We start from the raw sequence: 21,791 nt of genomic DNA, 5'->3' as shown, positions 1-21,791 counted from the left end.
TCCTCACACTCTTGGTCCAAAGGAAATAGATCACTTGAAAAATATCACCAATTTACTTCTTGCAATGTCTTGTAAAATTAGTAAAGGCATGAAAGGTGTATCCACCCACGGCTGTATTTGCCCATGTGAATTTGGGTTTTTATATATAAGTGTTGTTTATATGTGTTGCTCTGAGACTCACAGACACAATCAGCAGAGCAAGGCAGAATTACCATTGTTAATTTAGAAGGGCGAGGATTTTTATGGTTTTTTAAAATATGTCTCATTTCTTTAACTTTTAACTCTTTCAAAAGCTCATCCACTCTGGATTCCTGTGGGGACAGATAATTGAGAGGACTTGACTTATCAGCTAAATCTCATCAGGTTATTTCTACCAGCCCCTTGCAGCACAAAGGATGGCAGTCTACCCCAAATGAACACCCATGTTTCTCTTTCCTAAAGGAATGAACCACAGTGCCCTATGGGAACAGTACCTGATCCCGTCCCTCAGGCACTGCATCAGGGCTCTGGTCCATATCCCAAGATCTGCAGGCAACCCAGATACACAGACTCTGAAGTGCTTCACGCTCATGTCCAAGAGAACTCTTTATTACGTTTACATAGAGCATGAGCAATGTGGAAAACACTGGAAAATCCGCACCGCTGGCTTGGTTTTTGGACAGCACTGGGAATGGGGATGCAGCTGCTCACGTCGTGTCTGTATGACGGGGTGTGCAATGTGCCACGAGGAGCCGAAGCTTTGCGCTTCCGATTGGGAAGAGCCACCTCTGGCACATTCACTGCTTGCTCCTCTAGTGCCACAGTTAGGTGCCGAGCTGTCAGTTTTTCCTCAATTTCACTTGGGACTTGCAATTGTAGTACCTTGAAACTGGTAATTTTAGTACAAAAGCACGCTTTTTGAAACCAATCCTACTAATCCACAAGACCGTTCCCCTTCCCTCTCCTCCCCCCTCCTCCCAATCCCATCCCAACTCATCCCATCCCCCATGCTCCCACCAACACATACCTCCTTCCCCTCCCTCTCACCCCGGTCACACAGCAAATATCCTGATGCTGCAGTTCCAAGCCATGTGTCCGCCCCAGCCTATGTGATCCAATGGTCTCTGACCAGGTCCCTTTGTTCAGACGTTCATACAAAACACACAATAGGAAAAAAACAAAACAAAAGGAGCCAGACACAAGAGGGAGACACACTGCCGGGCTCCAGCTCTGGCCTCTGAGCCCTTCCACTAAGCTCCACAGCACTAGGCTCTTGGGGTACCTCCTTTCACACTCAAGGCTGCAGGTCCCAAGGTTTCCAAGGTGCATAGGAAAAGGAAGAAAGGAAGTAGACTACAAGCCTGTTTCTGTTTTAGGTTTTCCCCCAACCCCTTTCCCTCAACCCAATGGCTACTGGAGGATATTCTTGACTCCGACAGGTCTTTTCCCGTCTTCCAGTGAGACCCTGCCTGGGGACCAGGTTCACTGTAAGTCACTGGTTCCTCTCTGGAACGTGGGCAATGGGTTTGGCAGCGAGGGGAGGGAGCGGAGCACGTTGTGGGGGGACGACAGGCTTTTGTCTCACAGCAGGTTGGGGGGGAAGATGTCAGGGAAGGCGAGAGAAAAGAGCCAAGGGAAGCCGGTCAAGCTGGCCCTCTGCTTGATGTTTGTACTCAAAACTTCTCCTTGGGCTTGCCTCGGTGTGCCAGCGCCGGCCCGCTGTTCAGTCACCTCTCGCAGCCCTGCTGAGAAAAAGCACGTGGCGGGGCGCTTCCGGCTGCTTCATCCCCTGGCTGGCTGCCCTCGTGCCCGCCGGCGATCTCAGAGTCGCAGTCAAGCGCCTCATAGATGGTCGGCAGCGTGGTCTGCTGGCTGAGGCGCTTGCGCAGGCCCACCAGCAGCGGCTGCGGCATGGAGGAGACGTCCACGTTGTTGCCGAGGTCAACCCAGGCCAGGCACGGGAACTTGTTCATGTCCTTCATGGTGTCAGTCAGCTCCTTCATGGTGGCCCGCGTCAGGCGGTTGCCGTTGAGGGACAGGTGGGTGAGTTTGGGCAGCGCCCAGAGGAAGGGCAGCAGCAGGCGCACCATGTCGTCGTTGAGCTCCGTGAAGCTCAGGTCCACCGAGGTGAGGTGGTCCCCGTTGTTCTGCAGGTAGTAGGCCATGCGGTGGACATCCCGCATGGTCAGGGGGATCCCGGACAAATCCATGGAGTCCTGGCTCACCTTCTTCTGCAGGCTGGTCTTCAGGCTGATGGTGGAGAAGGGGAAACAGAGAGATCATTAAGGGCAGCGCTCCCATCCGTCTCAGCCAAGTGAGAGAGCACTCGGGACAGGGAGAACTCATTAATAGCATGGGCTAGAATGTTAAAGAAAGGGTTAATAGAGCTCACTGGGGAAACAAGCATTTGCACCATACCTCATGGCAGACTGTCCCGGGGCTTTGCTGTGTATTCTCAGCACTTACTCATGAACTTTGCCAGAACTGGCAACACACAGGTTGCTAAAGTGTCTTCCAGTAGCGAATGTCAAAGGGTTTGTCTGTATGTGCCCATACTGGTGCTCGTGCATAGAAAGCAAAAATAACCAAGGCAAGCAAACTTTCCAAGAGCACTGCTTTACACTGTGTGGGGGCTGTTTGTGAGCCGCCTCTCCAGGTGAATGCCGAGGTCTGTGCTACTGAGGAGAGCAGTGTTAAATCGCTGAGAAATGGATGTTTCATCAGGAAAACAATAGCTAGGCAAACGGCACTCCAGGAATGGATTTACTGCGTGTCCCTTTAAAAGCCTTCACAAGCAGCACTTAGTCAGTAAGCAGCACCAGTGGCTGCCCTATTTGGGTCTCTGTGGTCAGCAGATCATCTGGGATCTGCTGCAGCTATGAGGAGGCGGGGAGGGCATAAGGGTGCCAAGGGATGGCTTCAGCCATTTCTTTTCTTGTCTGCCTGGCCAAGGGAGTGAGGAGGAGGTAGGAAAGCTGTTGTGAGGCTGCTGGGTGTGCAAAGGGAGTGGGGTGTGGAGCTTAATGATAGACTGTGGGTTTGTAATAGTGCTGTGAGAAGTGGGAACTGTGGGGCTACAGGAGCTGCTGGGGGATACGTTGCAAAACTGAGTAGAAACATGTGTTGGTGTAACGCAGGAGAACCTAATCCCTTAGTGTAAATTGTGTTAATCTTGCTGCTCTTTCAGACACACCTTGCCTTAAGGACATGGGAGCCCTAGCAGGACCCCCCAGTCATGTGCTCAGGGGGGTCTTGTAAGTTCCTTATTGAGTTTGGGAGGATCAGGGTGGGTTAAGCATTAACCACCACTTCGAAGGTCCCCACTCTTCCTATCTGGCTCTCTGTAGTGTCCTGCACACCTGTGGCACAGCCAGTCCCTGAAAGCAATGGGTACATGGGGACATGCAATTTCCTCGGAGGAGGCTACAGCACCGCAGGAGCTCCCGTGGCAGGTGAGAATGTCCCTACAAGCCTCAGTATTGCCAGGCTCTGCTGGAGCTGTGCAGAGGACGTGGCACTGCCTCTGTAGCTTTGCTTTACATATGCAGTTCATGGCATCCTAGAAATTTCAGCCCTTAATAATCCCCTATAAGCATGTGTTGACACAAGGGAGTAAATGTGCACCGGTGCAGGCAACAGCCCTTTGTGGACATATTCAGGCACAAATCTGCAGCTGCACCTCCTTGTAGGAGCATGAGGCAGAAAGATGTCACAGCCTGCCCTCGCAATTCTTAAGCCCACAAATTCCTGCTCTGGGTTTAGCAGTACTTTGCTCAGGCTACTTCTGTGTGTCCCTGGATTTCCCATGGGAATTCACTGTGCAAGGCTGAAACCGTATCTCCAAGCATGGATTTGGACTAATGAGCTCTCATGGCAGAGAGCTAATAACAGCATGAATTAACTTCTATTCAAACCTAAAGTATTGTAAGTAAAACGTATAAATTACTGAATATTTACACATCAGATGACCCACACTACACCTCAGTGGATCACAGGTGGGGCAAGGGGAGCAGTGCTTGTCTGTACTATCAAACAGCAGGGACTGATGTGCTGAGGAATTTTAATTGGTCTGAGCACAGAGGGAGGTCACCAAAGAGCCTTGAAGATGGAACCTGATATTCCTCCACTATCTGGGCCCCAGAGATGGGACTGTGAAGAAAGAATCCACCACAGTGCTTGTAGCAGCAGTTGTGAACTGTGCATGCTGTGGTCTGGGTGGCACTGAGCATGTTTCCCTTTTCCTGCTAATCCAAGGGATGCTTGAGACCAGCCCAGGCTGGCTGGGAGTTACATTTCTTCAACTCCCTTGAGAAACCATGTATGTGCTTTGGTGTAGCTTGTCACCAATCACTGGCAGTGGTGTAGCACAAAAGAGGGAGGGTTCATCTTGTATGAAATTTATCAGGGACCAGCCCCGAAGCTGGAAACATCTCAGGTTTCCCCTCGCACCACAGGAGTTATCCTTTTAGCCATGCTAGGTATTTTATCTGGGTGTTTGATCTGCAGTACTTGTTCTAGCAGAACAGAGCATCCAGTGCACAGGGCAGGTGTGCATTCATACGGGTCAGGTGAAGCAGGGAGAAATGCAATGGAGTGTGCACAGGGTAACTGTCCCCTGTATCCACAAGGGGCTGCTACATGAGATACAGCAGCCTTCTCTGCCTGTAGGGGTTTAGGATAAGGCTTTCTTGGGAGTGTGGGGAATACAGAATAAACAAGCATAGAAACAAGGCTGTAACTACATCAGCGGCTGTTCTGTACGAACGCAGCCCGTAGCTTCTGGAAATTCTCTCCCCCAGCTGCCAAGGCGTGGCAGATCCCGGCTGAGTGGGGGACACAGAAAGCAGACAGGAGCATAGGGACACGTTGCCCAGCCGTAAGCCGTGTCTGGCTCTGTGCGGAGCTCCCCGGACCTGGCTGTGCAGCTCCGGTGTGCGGTGTGCGGTGGGGCCGGGCGGGGGCCGCTGGAGGGCAGGCTGAGCCGCTCCGCAGCCCTCGGCACGAAGGTGCCGTCCTCCTGGGCGCTGCACAGCGCCTCCCGAACACCCGGCACCTTGGGGAGGCCCTGGGGTCCGCTTTGGAGCGGCTCGGCTCTGAGTGCAGTGATGACCGAGATGTCTCAAAGGCAGAAGCGATGTCTGTCCGTGCCCGTTAATGCTCCCCTCCTGTGCCCGCCGTGTGCAGGCTGCAGCACTAAGTCACAGATCGTGCTGTTCTCACCACGACAGGTCCCTTTGCTGCTCTCCCCAGCAACGAGCCAATGCCCCAAGGGGGCTTTAATCAAGCAGACAAATTATCTTCCCATAATTGATTCTCCAGACTGGACTGCTCCTGGCTGAATGCGCTTCAGCCCTCCTGTCCTGTGCCAGAGCCCGCCCTCCCTTCTTTGCTGGCTTGTTTTTCTTTCCTTTCCTGTGTTTTTTGCTGCTTCCTTTTGCCCTCATTGCTGTACCTGCCAGGGTGACTCTGGGCCTCCTCTCTCAGGACTGGGGGCTCCCTCCTGTGTTTAAGCTGTTTCTCTTGCCTATAAAAATGCCTCTCGTAGGGATGTGTCTGTAGGAGCCTCATCCTGGTGGACACAGCCCTGTGCTGCAGCCAGGCCCTCAGCTCTCTGGTAAGTGCTGAAGCATGAGATCCGATGCCCCACGCATGCTGTGAGCCCTGGCAGCTCCTCCTCACCTCCCCGGTGTGTCTGTGCAGCTCCAGGAGGCACAGCTAAACCCCATCCCTAGGGCAAGGCATAGAAGAGCTGCCCACTCTCTCTACTGCTTTAGAGGTAAATGTGTCTGCAGTCAGAAATGGGTCAAGGAGATGTGGGTAGATGCTTTACTCTGAATTATCTGACACTTGGTATTTTTTTGGAGCTCTGTTAAACTCTGTTTCTTGGGGGAGAGAGGGGCATGATACACAGGGCACCAAGCTCTCAGTCACTTGTGCAGCAGCTGAGAAAATACTAGGTTTATTTCCTGGGAAATGGGTCATCTATTATCCCCTAATTTCTGCAATTGAAACAGGCTTTAAGATTGCTTCAGCTACAGAAGGCTTTTTTTCCTTTGTGTGAGATAAAACAGCTACTTAGCAACGTGGCTCTTGATGCCCGTGGGACTTGTGGACAGAGGCTGCAGAGCACGAGGGGCTGGATTAACCTACTGCTTCTGCAACTGGTGCTCAGGGCACATTTGTCATTGATTTGTGAGGATTTGCATCTAACAAGGGTCTGGACCCTGGATGCAGGGCAGCAGACTGTGTTTGCATTATCTGCACAAAGCTTAGAGAGGAAACAACCCCCCACTCCCTCAGATGCTGGAGAAATGGCTGCAAGTGAGAAATTCTTGGAAACTTTGAGCAAGAAACAAGGGCAATCAGCAGCCCATCCCCTACTGCCTGCCTGGGGATGCAGCATCCAGTGAGGAATGGTGCTGGCCCGGAGTCCTGTTTATAAGGGAACAGCACCCTGCTTGCAGCCCTTGTCCAGCCCTGCTGAGGGATGGCAGCTCTTTGAGGTGCATCTCCTTGTTTCTCATGTGAAAGGTTTTACTTTGCATTGTTCCCAACTCCCTTCTTGGGGTCTGGCCTTTCTCCCACGGACAAGGAGGCATTCTTCCTTCCACCCTCACTGCCACTTTTTCCTTCCCTGGGTGCCAACTCTACTCTTCAGCGGGCATTACCGGCAGTCCCTAGCCTGCCTTTGGGAGATCCACTCTGGATCAGTCCAGACAGAGCAGGGGCCTGAGGGAGCTGTGGGTGTCTGGAAAAAAAACCCTCTCAGTGAGAAATGTGGGCTAGGAAAGAGGTGAAACCATCTTGTGCCTCCCCAGGATTTATTTTGGGGTAAAAATCTTCCTCTTTCCACTAACACTCAGCCACTGTTCCAGCCTCCTGGGAACTCAGCTAGCATCAGCAAAATACAGAGCTGTCTTGAAATGGGACAATTAGGAGACCTGAAATTAATTGCTAGTTGTTTGTCTCCAGGACCTGTCCCAAGGGAACTAACCCTTAGGCCATCTTCCAGGTCCTTCTTGGAGTCCAGGAAGCTGCAGGCTCAGCACATTTGGGGTTTTTTATTAGCATTGAATCCCACCAATTTTTTGCTCATCAGCTGAATTCTTTAGTGGCTGCAGGGAAGGGCTGTAATGGCTCCTGAGTGTTGCCCTGTTGGGACTTGCAGCTGTCACAGTGGTGTCTGGGCTCTTGTTGGCTTTGTGGGGCTTGGGGAGCTCATTCAGCCCAAGAATGCTGAAGTTCCTGGAGTCTCAGCTCGTTTCCTTGTCTCCATGCTACGGAGAAAGGCTGGGAGCACACAGTAAGAGTCAGAGAGAACTTTGCTAATGAAGGGTGCTCACTACTTCATGCCTATTTCTCTGGAGAATTACCAACTTTCTACCCCTCTGTCTTTTATTTCTACATGAAATTTGTCTCCAAATATAAAACTTTGCTGATGCCAGAAATCCCCATTACTGTGAATCCCCTCTGTCGTTAACAGGCACTGCCAGCAGTGGCTAATTAGCCATGAGTCAGGTATCTCTCAGCTGCTCTTTCTTGCACAGAACCTCAGGCATGTCTGGATGGCTTCCCTGCTTTGAGCAGTGATTTAGGGGATGGATTCTGAGCTTTTTAATTGCCTACTTAGCATAATCTGCTTGCTTTGCTTCCCTAGTGGCACAGGGTGCTGCTGTGCAGGGCTGCCTCTAATGCAACATGAAAAAGGAAAGAGAAGCCTCAAAAGTACTGACCTAGACTAACCCAGCCCCAGCTGATCTGAGGCTGGGCCTGGGAAGGTGGGGGCAGTGCACAAATAGGTCACCTCTATGAGGAGTCCCTTAGTCACATCTCCGTCCTTGTGCCTTGTGTCCAGCTCTTTTGACCAGCTGTGGAGAGGAGGCAAAGGCAGCATTTCTCCTGTCCCACTCCCTCTGCAGCTGGGGTGGCACATGGAAATCTGTAGCTGTTGATGCAGCTGAGTGCCTCTCTCTTCCTGCCTCTGCTGCCACTTTGTCCTTGAAGGTGTGTTCAAGAGAGCTGTGAACCCTTGGCCTATCTCCTGCTGCTATTTAATCTGTCCAAGGTTGTTTCCCCCCATTATTTAGGCCTCTCCTAGCAGTGCTGGGAATGAGGCTGCCTCCTTGCTGTAAATATCATGTATTGGCCCATGTCCTCGTCAGACCTTTGACTGGGTAAGAGTCACAAAGGCACAAGGTCTCTGCTGATTGCTTTTAAGCCCCACCTGCCACCCAGCCTCTGTTATTTCCCTCTGTCTCTCCATCAGTGTCCTGCTTCTCTTGCCTGCCAGTCTTGGCTGTTTTACTCCTGACTCTGACAGGGCAGTGTCAAGCTGCTGGATGACCCTTCCTGCCACCTCCTGCCACCTCCAGCAGCCTTTCCAAATGTATGGGCCTCTTGATGCTGCTGGGAGCCTCCTCAGGGGCAGTGTTTGGGATGCTCTGCACTGTAGGATGAGGGCACAATTCCTGCCTCTATCCACAAGTCATCCACCAGCTCATGTCTGTCCATCTGACATCTCTGTGAGCAGCAGCTTCTTGGAAACAGTGTGTGGGGCAGCTCCTGTACTCCCATATGATGTTTACCATGTGGCTTTAGTTAACTGACTTGGCTTCTCTCACTAAAGCAGGAATGATGCTGCCTGTTTACCCTGTTGCATAAGGGTGACATGAAGCTGCAGTTAATATTCTCCTCATGCCATGTGAAGGCTGAGATCTCATCTGCCAGAACTGTCAGCCTCAGTGCTGAGTGATGTTTTCAAAGAAAAAAAAAAAAAAAAGATCTGAAGCCCTTTAGAGCTGTTTCCTTGAAGCCCTCTAGACACAAGCGCTTTCTCTGCATTTTAAAAGTGCATCTAATGCTGCAATGTCTGGCCAATGCACATCAATAACAGAAAGGGAGCAATGAGCCCAGAAGGTGTACTCTGCTCTCCACCCACTTTGGATTAGCCATGATGAAATTCACTCAGATGAGCAGAGTAAAGCTCTGCTGAGATCTGTGAAAAGGAAAGGCCATATGTGTGTGGTTTGGGAGTTCACTCCACACACACAGCTGCCTTTGCTCTCCCAGAACCAGCCACTGTGTGAAAAATCTGGGGGGCTTTTTGTCACAATTATAAAGCTGTGTCGACTGCCTGCCTGCTTTGTGGGTTCAGGTTTGATCCTTTGCACTCAGGAAAGGAAGTAGTTACACTGAAGTAGCCAGCTCTGGGGATGATGCAAGTGGAAGATACATTAAGGTTCCCTGTCAGGGCCTTGCCAAGACAGTTCAGTTGTAATCCAGAGCTCCCTGATCACAGTACCAGACCGTGATCCAGCTCTCCAGACAAAGGCTGCCTTCACCTGATACCCTTCTCCCTCTCTGCTTTGAACTGCAGCCCAGTGTGTCTGGCCCTCAGAAAATAATACACCCTCTGGGTCCCGCCCTGCTCTGGCAGCAGATGGTGACAATTTTCTTGAATTCAGCACGGCAGGAGGCCCCAGGAATTCTCAAGACAAGAATTAATAACATCTGAAAGTTCTGCATCTGTCAAAATGCCACAGAAGTGGCGCTGATAGCCCAAAAGGTCTATGTCTGTACAAAGGAGAATTTCTTAATCCATGACTCTTTACACACTAAACATCAATTTAATGAGAAAGTGAAGCTGGAGTTATACAACACTCCAGGATGTATTCTGCTCGTTAAGTGGGAGTGATCTATACAACTGTAAAATGGTGCTAAAACTAAATTCCCTCTGGGATATAAAGGACTGAAAATTGTGCAGTAGTTATGCTAGTCCCTGCTGCAAAAATCTTATCCTCCAGCTTTTGAGCTTTTAATTTTAAAACCCCCAGAGTAAATCTGCAAGAGCTCATCTTCCTAGTTTGGTTAGGCAGCCAACCCAAGTAGGGCAGAGCCAGTGGGGTGCAGGCTGTTGGCTGCAAACCCGAGACAGGATTTTGCAGGAAAGGGGCCCCATCCTTTTGGTGTGGCAAACTTGTCTGAGTATCATCTAAAATAGGCTCTTTGGGTGACTGCACAGCTGGGGACTGCAACCCTTCCTTGTACAAGGCATACAGCCACTCCAAGGAACCCAGAGGCATGGATGCAGAGGGCAAACTGCCTCCCAGCTTCACCTTCAGCAGTGTAGTCAAGCACAGAAACCAGACAGAGCCTGGGCTGGATGTCTCCTGCTCCCTCCAGCTGCTGTCGCACTGAGTCCATGGACTGCAAGGAGCTTCCTCCTTCCACATTTCTGTATGGGCTCTGCCTGTGCACTGAAACAGCAGTGCTTGAAGAAATGTATCTGATCCTTTTTGCTTTACCAGCTCCTGGGTGGCTCAGGTTTGTACCTGCTGGATGTGGGTGCCACTGAGATCAGCTGGGGATGTAACTACTGTTAGTTTGTTTGTCACCCACTGGTTTGGCAGTGGGGACAAACACCTGTGATCCCGCTCCAGGTCCTCTCCATCTCCCTACATCTCCATAACAGCCCAAATGTAATTAAAACCTGGCAGATGCTCCAAGCTCTCTGTATGGATGGGCTTGCTAATTATCTCCTGGACCCATCTAACATGCTGCCAGAAAGTAGAAATTGCATTTCAGAGAACAAGAGAGTCCAGCATTAGCTCTGTGAAAGCCAGATCCCAAGGCCCAAGAGGCTGCAAAAGCGAGAGGAGAATTTGGTTTCTGAATGTTGTCTCCATGCACAGATTCCTCCTTGCTGTCCTTAACCTCCACTAGATTTTAGAAATTCCTTCAAAGTATTGCTGCTACACCCATGTTCTTTACAGGACCTAAACAGCAGGAAGAATGTGAGCCAAAGACAGACACTACAGTAAAATACTCCCACTAGCAGACAGAGGGAAGTGGAGAATTTGGATCACATAAAACCAGCCTGCCTAAACAAACCTAGGCCTTGCTATCTCCTAATGAAGCAGCTATTTCTTGCCTCCCTGCTACTGACAACACCCATTTTCTTCCAGCGGCCTCAGATGCCAACTCTGCAGGCGTCTTCTGCTGCAAACTGCAAACCACTTCATCTCCACACTTAAAAGAGGAAGCTCTGCTGTTAAATATTTAATCAAAATTAATTTGTGCCTTATGTAACACATTGTAACCGGGTGTGGAAGCCAGGCAGGGCAGCCCACTTTAGAGTCTATTTCCCTCCATTGCACGTTGCCTTGTTCCCCTCTCCCTGCTTGTGCTCACAGGTGTTCTGTACCTGGGCAGCACTTGGGGCCTGACCCCTCTGTGTGGGGTGTTCACTGGACCCAGAGCTCTTCCTCTGGCCACAGACCTCCTCTCTGTTGTTACTGCAAGATGTGTTTGCAGCAGTTTGCAGTCCTCTGCTGTCCCCAGGCTGTGCAATCACAGGGAACACTTCCAGTTTGACTCTTCATCCTGAAGTCCAGCTGGAGAAGAGGTTGACCTGCAAGCAGGAGTGCAGAGTCCTGAAGTTCTTATCTTTAAACTTATCTTGGGAGGGGACGGGGATGAGCTCAGAACTGGCATCTATATCCTGCATCTCCAGTATTCTGCAGGATCCTATAGGGAAAATGTCATTGAGTGGGTCTGGAAAAGGTCTCCCTCAGCTCTGAAACCTCAGTCTTGTTCTGTGCTGTGGTTGCTAGCTGCAAAGCAGCACCAGCAGTCCTGCCCTGTGGGGAGCTGAGGCTGACAGCACTGAGAGTGCTCAGCTTCACTGCCAAAGTGGGGCTACAGGTGCAAGAGGCAGATGACCTGGAAATCATGGTATTAGGGGTTTTATTCCTTAAGATGCACTGGGAACCTGCCTCTGAGTCAGAATGAAAGGTATGATGGAAATGTCAATTCCCATGGGGGATTTTAAGTTGCTGGCACACACATCAAAGACCTAAAGCATCAGAAAAGCCCAAGGCCATTCTCAGAGTGCTGCTGATTTTGCATTTCTTTTTATCCAATCCTGCATTTATTCCTGTGAAGCTAATGGGGCTGACATGAGCTCTTTTCTTAGTCACTTCTCTGTCTTTTCTTCAGCAGTGGTGATCTGTGTCACAGGAACAGGGTTTGCTCCAAGAAAATGACAAGAGGGGTGGATTTAGAAGACGTGGGGATTGCTCTTTATCTGGGCAGAAAAACCAGCAAGTGTCAAGGAGGGAACAAGTCTGAATACACTTCTAGCACTGAAAAGCAGCTGCCATCCAGTAGCTGTCAGTGACCAACACACTCTGAGTTGGGTTCTCTGTGCATCTGCACCATCCCAGGGCCCTCTCCAGGTGCTGGCAGAGAAGTGGGAGGTAAGAAGGATGGTCACCCCTCTGCCAGCCACACCAGAGTGGTTCCTGCTGAATGGGGTGACAGTGCCTTGTAATGGGACACTTTTCCCCCTGTCAGGGAAGTTCTGAACTAGGCCAGGGTGTGATGCAGAGCTGGGAACAGCTCCGTGTGGCACATGGGTGTTTTTGCAGGCTGGTAGCCCTGGCCAAACACGCTGCAAGCCTTGCAGGAGGGATGACTGTGCTGTGCATCAGGGGGATAGATTTCAGTGCACTTTGGAGAGGGCGAGGAACTGTAACACCACACAGAAAGGAGGAAACAGCCAAACAGATCAAAGAGGGGTGCTGGGTTTTGGAGGAGGCTGCACAAAACTCCAAAACTGCATTTTTCAGTCCTGCCTCTCTCTGAGGAGGGCAGTGGTGGCAGGCTGGGGTGGTGCTTGGCTGCAGCACCGTTTGCCCAGGCAGATCCCCCTCTGTGCCCATCCCCAGGCTCTTACCACACTTGGGACTTCCTGCGGGGCATCCCGTGCCGGTGCCACTTGGAGTGCGGCGTGAGGTGGTAAATCAGCTGCCTGCAGATCCTGTCCGAGGACTTCCAGGGGTCATACTCCTGAAAGCAAAGGGACAGCTTAGACTGCCTGCACCATAGCAGAGCATGAGAAAAGGGCAGAGGAGGATGGGAAAGGAATAAAGATGGCAGTGGAGCAGGGTCGTGTGTGTAAGGGAGGAGATGAAGAGAAGAGAGAATGAAAGAGGAATGGGGAGAAGGCCTGAGATGCCTCTGCCACATGCCAACACCTCCTGGGGTGGAGGAGGAGCAGGAGGGGCTCTGCACAGCCAGGAAGAACCCCAGCCCAGCCAGCATGTTCCTGCCCAGAGCAGGGCTACAATTTCACAGCCTACCCAGGAACAAGTGAAACTCAGAAGAGGAGTTCACTTCCTAGGGCTGTGGCAGAGGTGACTGACAATGCTCTATTGCAGGGACCCCTACACTGCCACTCCTTGTGTTACAGGACAGTGCTACATTTCTACTAATTATCTTGTTGACATGCTTCCCCAAACTGTCTCTGGACTATCTGATACCCTGGTGTGGAAAGGTCAGTAATTGGCACCCTTCTTGCTCCTCCTGCAGGAGCACACTGATTCATGGCCTCCTGTGCTCTAGCTGGGAGATGTCAGGACAGGGAACTTTGGCTACTTCCCCATAGTCCATCCTACCTCCTTGCAGTCCAGTCTGCTGCTGGAGGTTTCCATTTGGGAGCTTCCAATGCCAGCAGTTCCCTCCTGCCCTGCACTAACTCGTCAGGAAAAGCAGGCACCCACATGGTTGCCGCCTTCCTGGGTTATTTTTGCACATGTTCTTTAGTGCCATGACTTGGAACAGAACCTCTTCCTCTGCTGAAGCAGAACGGCAAATGGCAGCTGCTGAAGGCTGGGAGTTCTGCCTTCTCTATTGTATTTTCCAGTTGCTGACAGACACCTGCATTTCCACCCCTCAGCCCTCCAGCCGTGGTGCCACACGTGCAGTTAGGGATTTGATAGGTAAACACCCAGTAAAGCTGTCAGGGAATGCACTGGCTGATTCCTTGCTGTGAGTGGTTAAAGTGCTGCACTGGGGCCAGCAGCTGCACTGTGACTTTGCTCAGCAGCCCCTGAACCAGCTGAACTCCCTGGGGATGCACTGCCAGCCTGTGGCAGTTCTCCTGTGCCCAGGGGAGAGGGACCCCAGCCTTCTGCTCAGCTGAGCACCCCTCATCCCCATCCCAGCTTCCCTAGGAGCCCCACGGGGACTGGCCCATGCCTTTGGCTTGGGTGCCTTGTTCTAGACTCCTGCTGTGCTGGCAGGGCTGCAGCTGGCACTCTGCTGTCACCTACAACAACAAACCTCTCCAAGTGGGCGCACGTGCACACCAGGCTCCAGTACAGCAGCTGGCACAAAGCTCTGCGAGCAATTGTTGGCTCAGAGCTGACAGTTACCCTCCTGTTCTTTCCTGTGTCCTCAGTGATCTAATTTCCCCTGACAGACTGGGAATTGCACTCAGCCTGCTTGCCTGTAATGCAGTTACACCCACCAGATGCTCAGCCAGGATCGGAGAGGGGAGGTGGTCTGGCATTGTTCTGGGAAGGGTGCTGGTGCTGTAGGTACTGAATTTCTACAACCACTTAATTAAACTTCTCTTGGCTTTGAAGGGCAACTCAGGTGCTCAACATCTTCCTTTGGAATGGGGAAAATAATTTCTTATGCAATGGTACGTGTGTCAGTGCATCCAGAAGGCATGAAACTAGAGTGGGGGTATAAGCAGGTGTACAAAAATGGTAATGTACTATTTGCCAAACACATGGTTACTGGATTAGAGTAAGATCCCCTCCTGCTGCCTGCCCTGAGGGGCACTGCACAGCACGGGCTTGGAGATGGTCTGGTAGAACAGCTGGAGTTGAGGTCAAGTGAAGTGTGGTTAAAGAGACACTACTGCTACAACCACTCCTTCCTTCAGATGCTGACATGAATTACACAGACATTACACTTGGAAAGATTTCTTTTCAGGCTGCACTGCAGCCCAATAATGATGATTAAACTTTGGCTAAATGTAGTTTGTCTATTGAGACATGACTGGTTAATTGTTATCAGTGAGCCTCAGGAGACAGCAGAACAAGGTTAGAAATGCCACTAATCTACACCAGGCATTCAGGGTATTCCCTGGGGCACTGCTGCTTGCTCTGAGCTGTGTGTACTTAATATCTCTCTTTGAATAAAGAAATCCACTCTATTCTTCTCCTTATAAAGCAAACATGACACTTGCCAAGCCTAACGAGCAAATGGATACATTGCAAATCCAAGTGTTTGTGGTGGCAAAGGGTAACAGAAATAGATGCTGGTTGTTGCAGTGGGACTGGGGCATCTGTGATGTTTGTTCTCAGCCCTGCCTTTCTGTCTCTGCTCTCCTCATCCTCTGAAGGAAAGTGCTGGAGCATGCAGAGATACTGTGCACATAGCACATTTATTTCCTGAGCCCCAATGGCAATATATTCCTACAGCACCTTTCTCTGCGTGGAACTCTGAGACTTAAGGGGGAAATAATGCTGGGTTGAGGCAGTTACATATGGCAAAGGGCTCAGGAAGAGAGAGTGGTTTTCCTGCAGAGATCTCTGCTCCCCTCTGCAGCCCTATGAGTACCTCATGAGCTCTAGTTGCTGTGAACCCCTGTGACACCAGTGATTATGGCTCTCTGCCCTGTCACTAACTTTCCTATGGGCACAAAAAGTAATTTCCTAATATCTGTGCACATTCATTCAGCTGCATTCATGTTCTGAGGTAGTTTTAACTGATTTCTACAGAATTATGCCCCACAATCCATATGCTGCCACTCCCAGGGCACACACTGCCTGGCTCTGGAGGATTGCAGCCCCAGCTGCCCCAGCAGGGCTCTCTGCATCAGGGCTGTGCCATAAAGTATTCCCTGAGCCGGGGGAGAATTCACCTTCTTGGGACACTGCAGATCTCGAGCAAGGCTCATCAGCAGGTCATGGGAGATGGGATCCACCAAGTTGAGGAAAGTTGCATTTTTGTAGAGCACTTCATTGAGAAATGTTCCTTCCAGTCCTAGGTCCTACAAAAGAAACTGACAGTCAGGCACACAGGCTTCCTCAGAGCTATACCCATGGGATGTTCTGGAACCAGAAAGTAAATCTGATGTGGTGCCAGCTGGATGCCCAGTGCAGGAAATGATCCAGCAGAGGTGAAGCAGCCATGTCTGACCCAGCATTGCTGTGCTGGGGGTGCAGGCAGCTGAATGAGATGCAGTGTTAATTTGAGCTAGTCAGCCTGACCACCTTATTCCCACCTACCACAGGAAGGTGAGAATTCTATCATTTTCAAGCTGACGGGAGCCTGGAGGGAATTAACTTCAGAGAAATACAGTTTTGTCAGCCTCTATGTGTGAATCTGCTGCAGAAGCCAAGCAGGAAGGCTGGCTCTAAAGCTGCTTCTCCAATCTCAGCTTTTCTGGAAGAATCAGACCTTTCTCAGGTATTTAGATGCTGCCTGGTGGTGGCTGGCTGAGCAGAAGTCCTGCCCATCTGTATGAGTCTATCTGTGCTGTGAATTTCTCAGTAAGAACTAAGCAATGGGGTGCAATGGTAAATTCAGAGGTGGCTTTACACCACAGCCAGAGGAGCTCCTCTTCCATCTTCCATGGCGTGAGTTAGGGGAACATCTGTGGTCCAGGCAACTTATCTGTGTGGAGCAGGGGTTGGGACACCTTTGGAGGAAACCTCAGCATCTCTGGGAACAAAAAGCCTCTCCATGGACACATGGATGATACTGCAAAGAGCTAAGCTGTTTCTTGCTAAGAGGAAAGCAAAGAGCTAATACATTGACACAGTCATTACAATCAGAAGGTACCACAGAGCTGGGGAAAACCAACACAATTTTAAAAAAATGTGGGAAAGAGAGATCACATATTCACATGAAAGTACCACAGGGCCAGAAAAAACAAAACCAAAACCAAAAAACCAACCAAACCCCAACCAAACAAAAACCCCTAGGAGTAGAAATGTAGAACAGAAGAAGTCCCTAGTAGGGATAGTGCTGGGTTTGATTCAGTTGATAAGGAGGGCTCAGCTAAGGAGAAGAAATGTCTTCTCCCCATTCTGAATGCAGCTGACAGGAGAAATGAATAAGCAAATGGGTGCCCCATATGTTCACACTGCTCTACTGAGTGTGTGTTTCAGGCACCACCCAGTGACTGAGAGCTAAAAAAAAATGGAGTGAGAGAGGGAAAAAAGCTGGATGTATGCACATACATCACCAACAGGGACAGAGCCATAGCTGGCAGAGGTTTGGGATCTTAACTCTAAGCACCAATCAAAGCCAGTGCTCCATCCTGCTCTGGATATGCTGGATTGAGCAGAAAGCAGAATCCCAAAGAGACTCTGGCTAGAGACACAGAAAGGGAGAATAAATTAAATACTTTACAGCCCCATCACTCTGCGAACACAAATGACACCCATAAAAAGGCAAGGAACCCAAGCAGTGGATCAGCCCTGATGGACAGGCAGCCACAGCTGGACATGGGCCAGGAGCCTACCAGGGCATCATGCCAGCGTCTCCCTTAACCATAAGGCTTCAGGGAAATGAAACCTCCTACACCAAGTGTAATATGCACAGATGAAGAAAGCTGCTTGAGGATGGCATGGCTGGGCATGCAGCAGTGGATGTCAGAGCAGTAATTAAACTCCCCCAGTTGGAGCTATACCATTAAGATGAATCTGCATTCCCATAATAAATCCTGCCTGCGAGGGTTTTGTAAGTAATATAGCTGTAAATATTCACTTCACATTGATATTCCATAAATTCTTAGCCCAGAGGCATTTTCCGGCTCATCTTACTTATTTCCCTGTCTCCCTCTCTCTCTCTGTCTCGCTTCTTGGAAAATTTTGTACCACCTAAAGGGAGGCTGGAGACAGCAGAATATTATAACTCTTGCCAGTTCAGCTGGCTTAGTGCTGTTGTCTTAAAAAATGACACTTTGCCATTGTCTCAGCACAGGGAAAACAGATTATACCAGACTTTTTGCTGGTGTAAGTCTAATGTCTCCCTGGGCTTCAGCTGAGTGATGCTCACCTAGATCAGCAGGAAAGCTGATCTGGCTTCTGCTGGTGGGCATTTCTGGGCTAGATGATGTGCAATGGAGCTGTCCAAGTGTTCATGTACAAAGCACATGTGCACCTGTGGTTTGCAGCTGTTCTCCAGGCAGGCTTCTAAAATGCAGGGATCTCACAGCTCTGTTAGTGGATCTGCTTCTGCCTGGCTTGCTTGCTTTAGGTTATCACACCCTCTGAACATCCCAGGAATAGTCTGCAGCCTTTCCAGGTCTGCAGCCCACAGGTCAAAATCACTGGCAGATCCATCAGCAGGGTACTCCTGCAGGGCTGGGCAAGGGGAGTGTGCTGGGAGCAGCAGGAGCACACATGGGATCCACGTCCTCCAGTCTGGCTGAGCTGGCTGCTCACCTGAGGAGGCTGCAGGTTCCATTCCCACCATTTCTCTGCCTTCCCTGGGGTGTTTGCACCCTGGCCCAAGGCACAGTGATGAGGTGTGGTGTTCAGTATCCTCCCTGTCCACCAGAGTGAACAAGGTATCTCTCTTTTTACAGGTAACAAGCAGACCCTCACCTGGGACACATTAATCCGTGACTCCTGAGAGCGTGATCCTGCCAAGGTAAGGAGGGACACTCTGGGGACCAAGCTAAGGGTGAATGGAGCTAGGGAGTGAGGAGAATTTGTATGTTAGGAAAAAGGCTGATCTGAAGCTGACATTGGACATGTGAGGAGGACTGGTGGTGGTTACACAACCCAGACTGGGTGACAGCTGGGGGTGTGCTACGTGTTAGTGGTGGAAACCCTCTGTCTCTGAAACCTCTGAGCACTCAAGGAACCAGAGGCTTTGGGGTGTTCCCATCTTGCTTGGCAGAAGATGTTGTGATTACAGCATGCCTACAGCTCTTTTGTGAGCAGATGGATGGACAGTCACTGTTTCAACAGGAGCAGGCAGAGATGGGGACCAGGAATGACATGGGAAACTGGAAAGGCAGCAGGCAAAATGTGAATGTTCAGGATATGGTAATTCTCACGTGCAGATGTGGGGAAGCCAAGTGTTTAACTGATCCTGAAAGGAGATTAGAAATGACCCTCCATTCCATATGGCCCCTGTGACTTAGCACTCAAACCCTGTCTGTTCACACAGATGGACCTGGAGACCTCCACGGTCTGTGGAGGTTTTCAGTGCTTCGGTCTCTAGGAGAGGTGCTGAGCACTACAGAAAATGACATTCTGTAGTTCTGGCCTCTGGCATACCCTGGTAAAGTCTATTCATGTTACATCGCCGCATCCATGAAGGGAGTGGTTCCCTCTCTTTCTTCACAAGCTTCTTGCCACAGAGCCTCTCCAAAACTGCCTTCGAAATCTCATTCAACCCTTGTCTGCCATACTGGTGCACACACAGAGGTTCTCTGATGTGAGTTTATCTGCCTACATGTGTGGCAAGAAGAGTGTGGTGCTGGTAACAATCTTCAAGTGAATGCTAAAGTAGTGGACAGGAAAAGCAGAGATGTAATTTCTGGTTCTGTGAATTCTTACTTGTCAGTGTGCAACCTCCTGGTAGCCCAGGGCAGGGCTACTGCAGATGTGAGCACCACTGTCAGATGTGCTGTGGACATGCAGAGCAGCCAGGGCTGTTCATGCAGCTCCCTGCAGCTGGTGGTGTGGGTGAACTGGCATCTAGTGAGGCAGTCCCTGCTACACTGCACTCACACCCACTGGCTACTAAGGCAAGAAATAATGCATGTTCCCAGGATGAAGTAGATCGTTATCCAATGAAGCAACATGATAAGCTACAAACTGATGATGTTTTATGTCCGTATCTCAGGTGGGCTTTGTCCCCTGTGCTACCAGAGCTGCCTGCAGTTTAAGGCAGCTGAGTTTGGCTGGAAAGTGATGGTAGCAGTGGGTGATGGAGGAGATGGCTCTGCTCCAGCAGCAGGGCTCCGTCCTCAGCATCACTTTGGCACCACACTGTCTGCACACTGGCTGTTCTGTTCCTGAACGGCGGCAGACAGAAACGTGCTCTCACTGATACACTGACCCCTTTACCTCTCCTCTCAGCCTCCATTGTCCTAGAGATCTCCTCCAAAACCATTTTGGGGTTTCCCAGACACATCTCAGCCAGTCTGGCTGAGTGGCCATAATGGGATGTGCTGGCAGCGGGGCGGCAGTGGCTTGTTTCTGGAGGGCATCAGTCCTGAGCACACCTGCGGGCTGGCATGGGGGGTGTGGGTGAGACAGCCCCGGCTCCGAGCCCCTTCTCCTGCGTGCAGCACAGCTCCCTCGCGGCTCCCTGCCGGCCCCCGGCAGTCGGACCAGGCTCCCCTCGCCCAGGCTGCGGGTCGGGGACGTGGCCGGTGTCGCCTCGGCACGGCGGGGACCGAGCGGGGAAATGACCGGGGCACGGAGCAGAGACAAGCAGCACAAAGAGCCCCGCCAAGGAGCGCTGCAAACCCCAGCGCCGGGGAGCGGGCTCCTGCACCGCGGCTCCCTGCGGAGTCCCCACGGCCCTTTGTCCCCCTCCTGTCCTGTCCTGTCCTGTCCTGCCCTCCCCGGCCCGCACCCCGCGGCAGGTACCTTCCTCAGCAGCCGGAGGATGTGCACGGCGTGCTCCCGCTTGTGCTCCCGGATGGTGGCCTGGATCTCCCGCAGCCAGCCCACCCGCCGCACGTAGGGCGCGGGCGAGGCTTTCCGCAGCACCCCGGGCAGCTTCTGCGGGTGCAGCAGCAGCGAGGAGAGGTGGAAGTCTCCCCGGCCGCTCTCCAGCCTGCCGGGGCAGGGCTCCTCGCCGCTCTCCTCCTCCAGGCTGCTCTGCCGGCTCAGCCGGGAGCCCATGGCCGGCTCCGCACCGGGCGGGCTCGGGGCTGCGGGCTCGGGCTGCGGGCCGGGGAGGCGCCGGGGACGGAGCCGGGAACGGAGCCGGGGAGGGAGCGGGGAAGGAGCAGGGGAAGGCACCGGGGAAGGAGCCGGGAAGGCGGGGGTCCGCGCTGCCCCGCCCGGCCGGCCCCGCCCCGGCTCCCCGCGCTCCCGCAGGAGCAACGCCCCGGGGCTCCGGGCTTTGGGCTCCGGGCTTTGGGCTCCGGGCTTTGGGCTCCGGGCTCGGCAGCCGCTTCCCCCGCGGCCGGGCAGCCCCGCTGCCTCTGCTCCTCCTGCCGGGTTTGTTCTGCCGGGAGATGCTCGCTGGGGAAGACAAAGAGAGAGGCGGATGCTGCCGAGACTGCTCCTTCCAGCCAGGCGTTTATAGGAGCTATTTTATTCCTGGTCAAACTCTTTGAACATCGCAAAAGGTTGTCTAGATTAATAGTAGTTCAAAACACACCATCTGCAGGGACTGCTTCTGTGGGCTGTGTTTTCTATCAGTCTGCTGTTGGATCCAGGGGAGGTGTTTTACCAATCTAGAAAGTGGCAGGAATTTTGCTCACCACCCGTCATCTGCAACTGATAGTACGATGCTGGCGCTGTTCCTCACCTGCTGTGGGTAGAACTGTTTTCCTTGTATGCATTCTTCCCTCCTCCAGCAGTGCACAGCAAGTTTAGCACACGCTTTTCCTCAGACAAAATCACTGCCATCCAACAGGATGGTAAAAAACAAAGCCTGGATCCCATCCCCAGGCACCGAGATTTTGCAGGCAGCTCAGTCATGCTCCCAGCATAACCAGTGGCTCAGCCTGACCTACTTTTTGAGATTGGATCCGTGAGCTTACTTCTGTTCAGGACCATGAGCACAGTGAGCCCCAGTGCCCATGGCAGACTGGGAGTCCTGCACACCGAGAGGGTTTGTGCTGGCTGTAATGTGAGGGCACACAGCTGTAGGAACAGCTGGGGCTCCCACTGCCTTGTGCATCCATCCAGTGTATCTGTGGAAGAATGTTGTGGCTGTTGGGCTCTCACTTTAGGGGAATGGGGATGGCCATGGCTCTTTGTGGTACAGAGCCTGCAAGGCTCATTTTCCTTCTCAGCCTTCCTCTGAGC

At 51.7% G+C, this 21,791-nt stretch overlaps 1 protein-coding gene across 1 annotated transcript; it reads right to left on the bottom strand.

Moving 5' to 3' along the window:
• Positions 1 to 999: 999 nt before the first annotated feature.
• LRRC75B (leucine rich repeat containing 75B) lies at positions 1,000 to 20,654 on the bottom strand. Its single transcript, XM_066331232.1, has 4 exons — positions 20,397 to 20,654; positions 15,698 to 15,826; positions 12,716 to 12,828; positions 1,000 to 2,229 (listed from the first exon to the last, which is right to left on the bottom strand). The coding sequence occupies exons 1-4, from the start codon at positions 20,652 to 20,654 to the stop codon at positions 1,707 to 1,709; spliced, it is 1,023 nt and encodes a 340-aa protein (XP_066187329.1). The 3' UTR covers positions 1,000 to 1,706.
• Positions 20,655 to 21,791: the final 1,137 nt, after the last annotated feature.

Source organism: Sylvia atricapilla, chromosome 17 (assembly GCF_009819655.1).
Source record: "Sylvia atricapilla isolate bSylAtr1 chromosome 17, bSylAtr1.pri, whole genome shotgun sequence".
Taxonomy (NCBI): domain Eukaryota; kingdom Metazoa; phylum Chordata; class Aves; order Passeriformes; family Sylviidae; genus Sylvia; species Sylvia atricapilla.
Note: the sequence above shows the minus strand (reverse complement) of the source record. Positions and strands in the feature narration are given on the sequence as shown.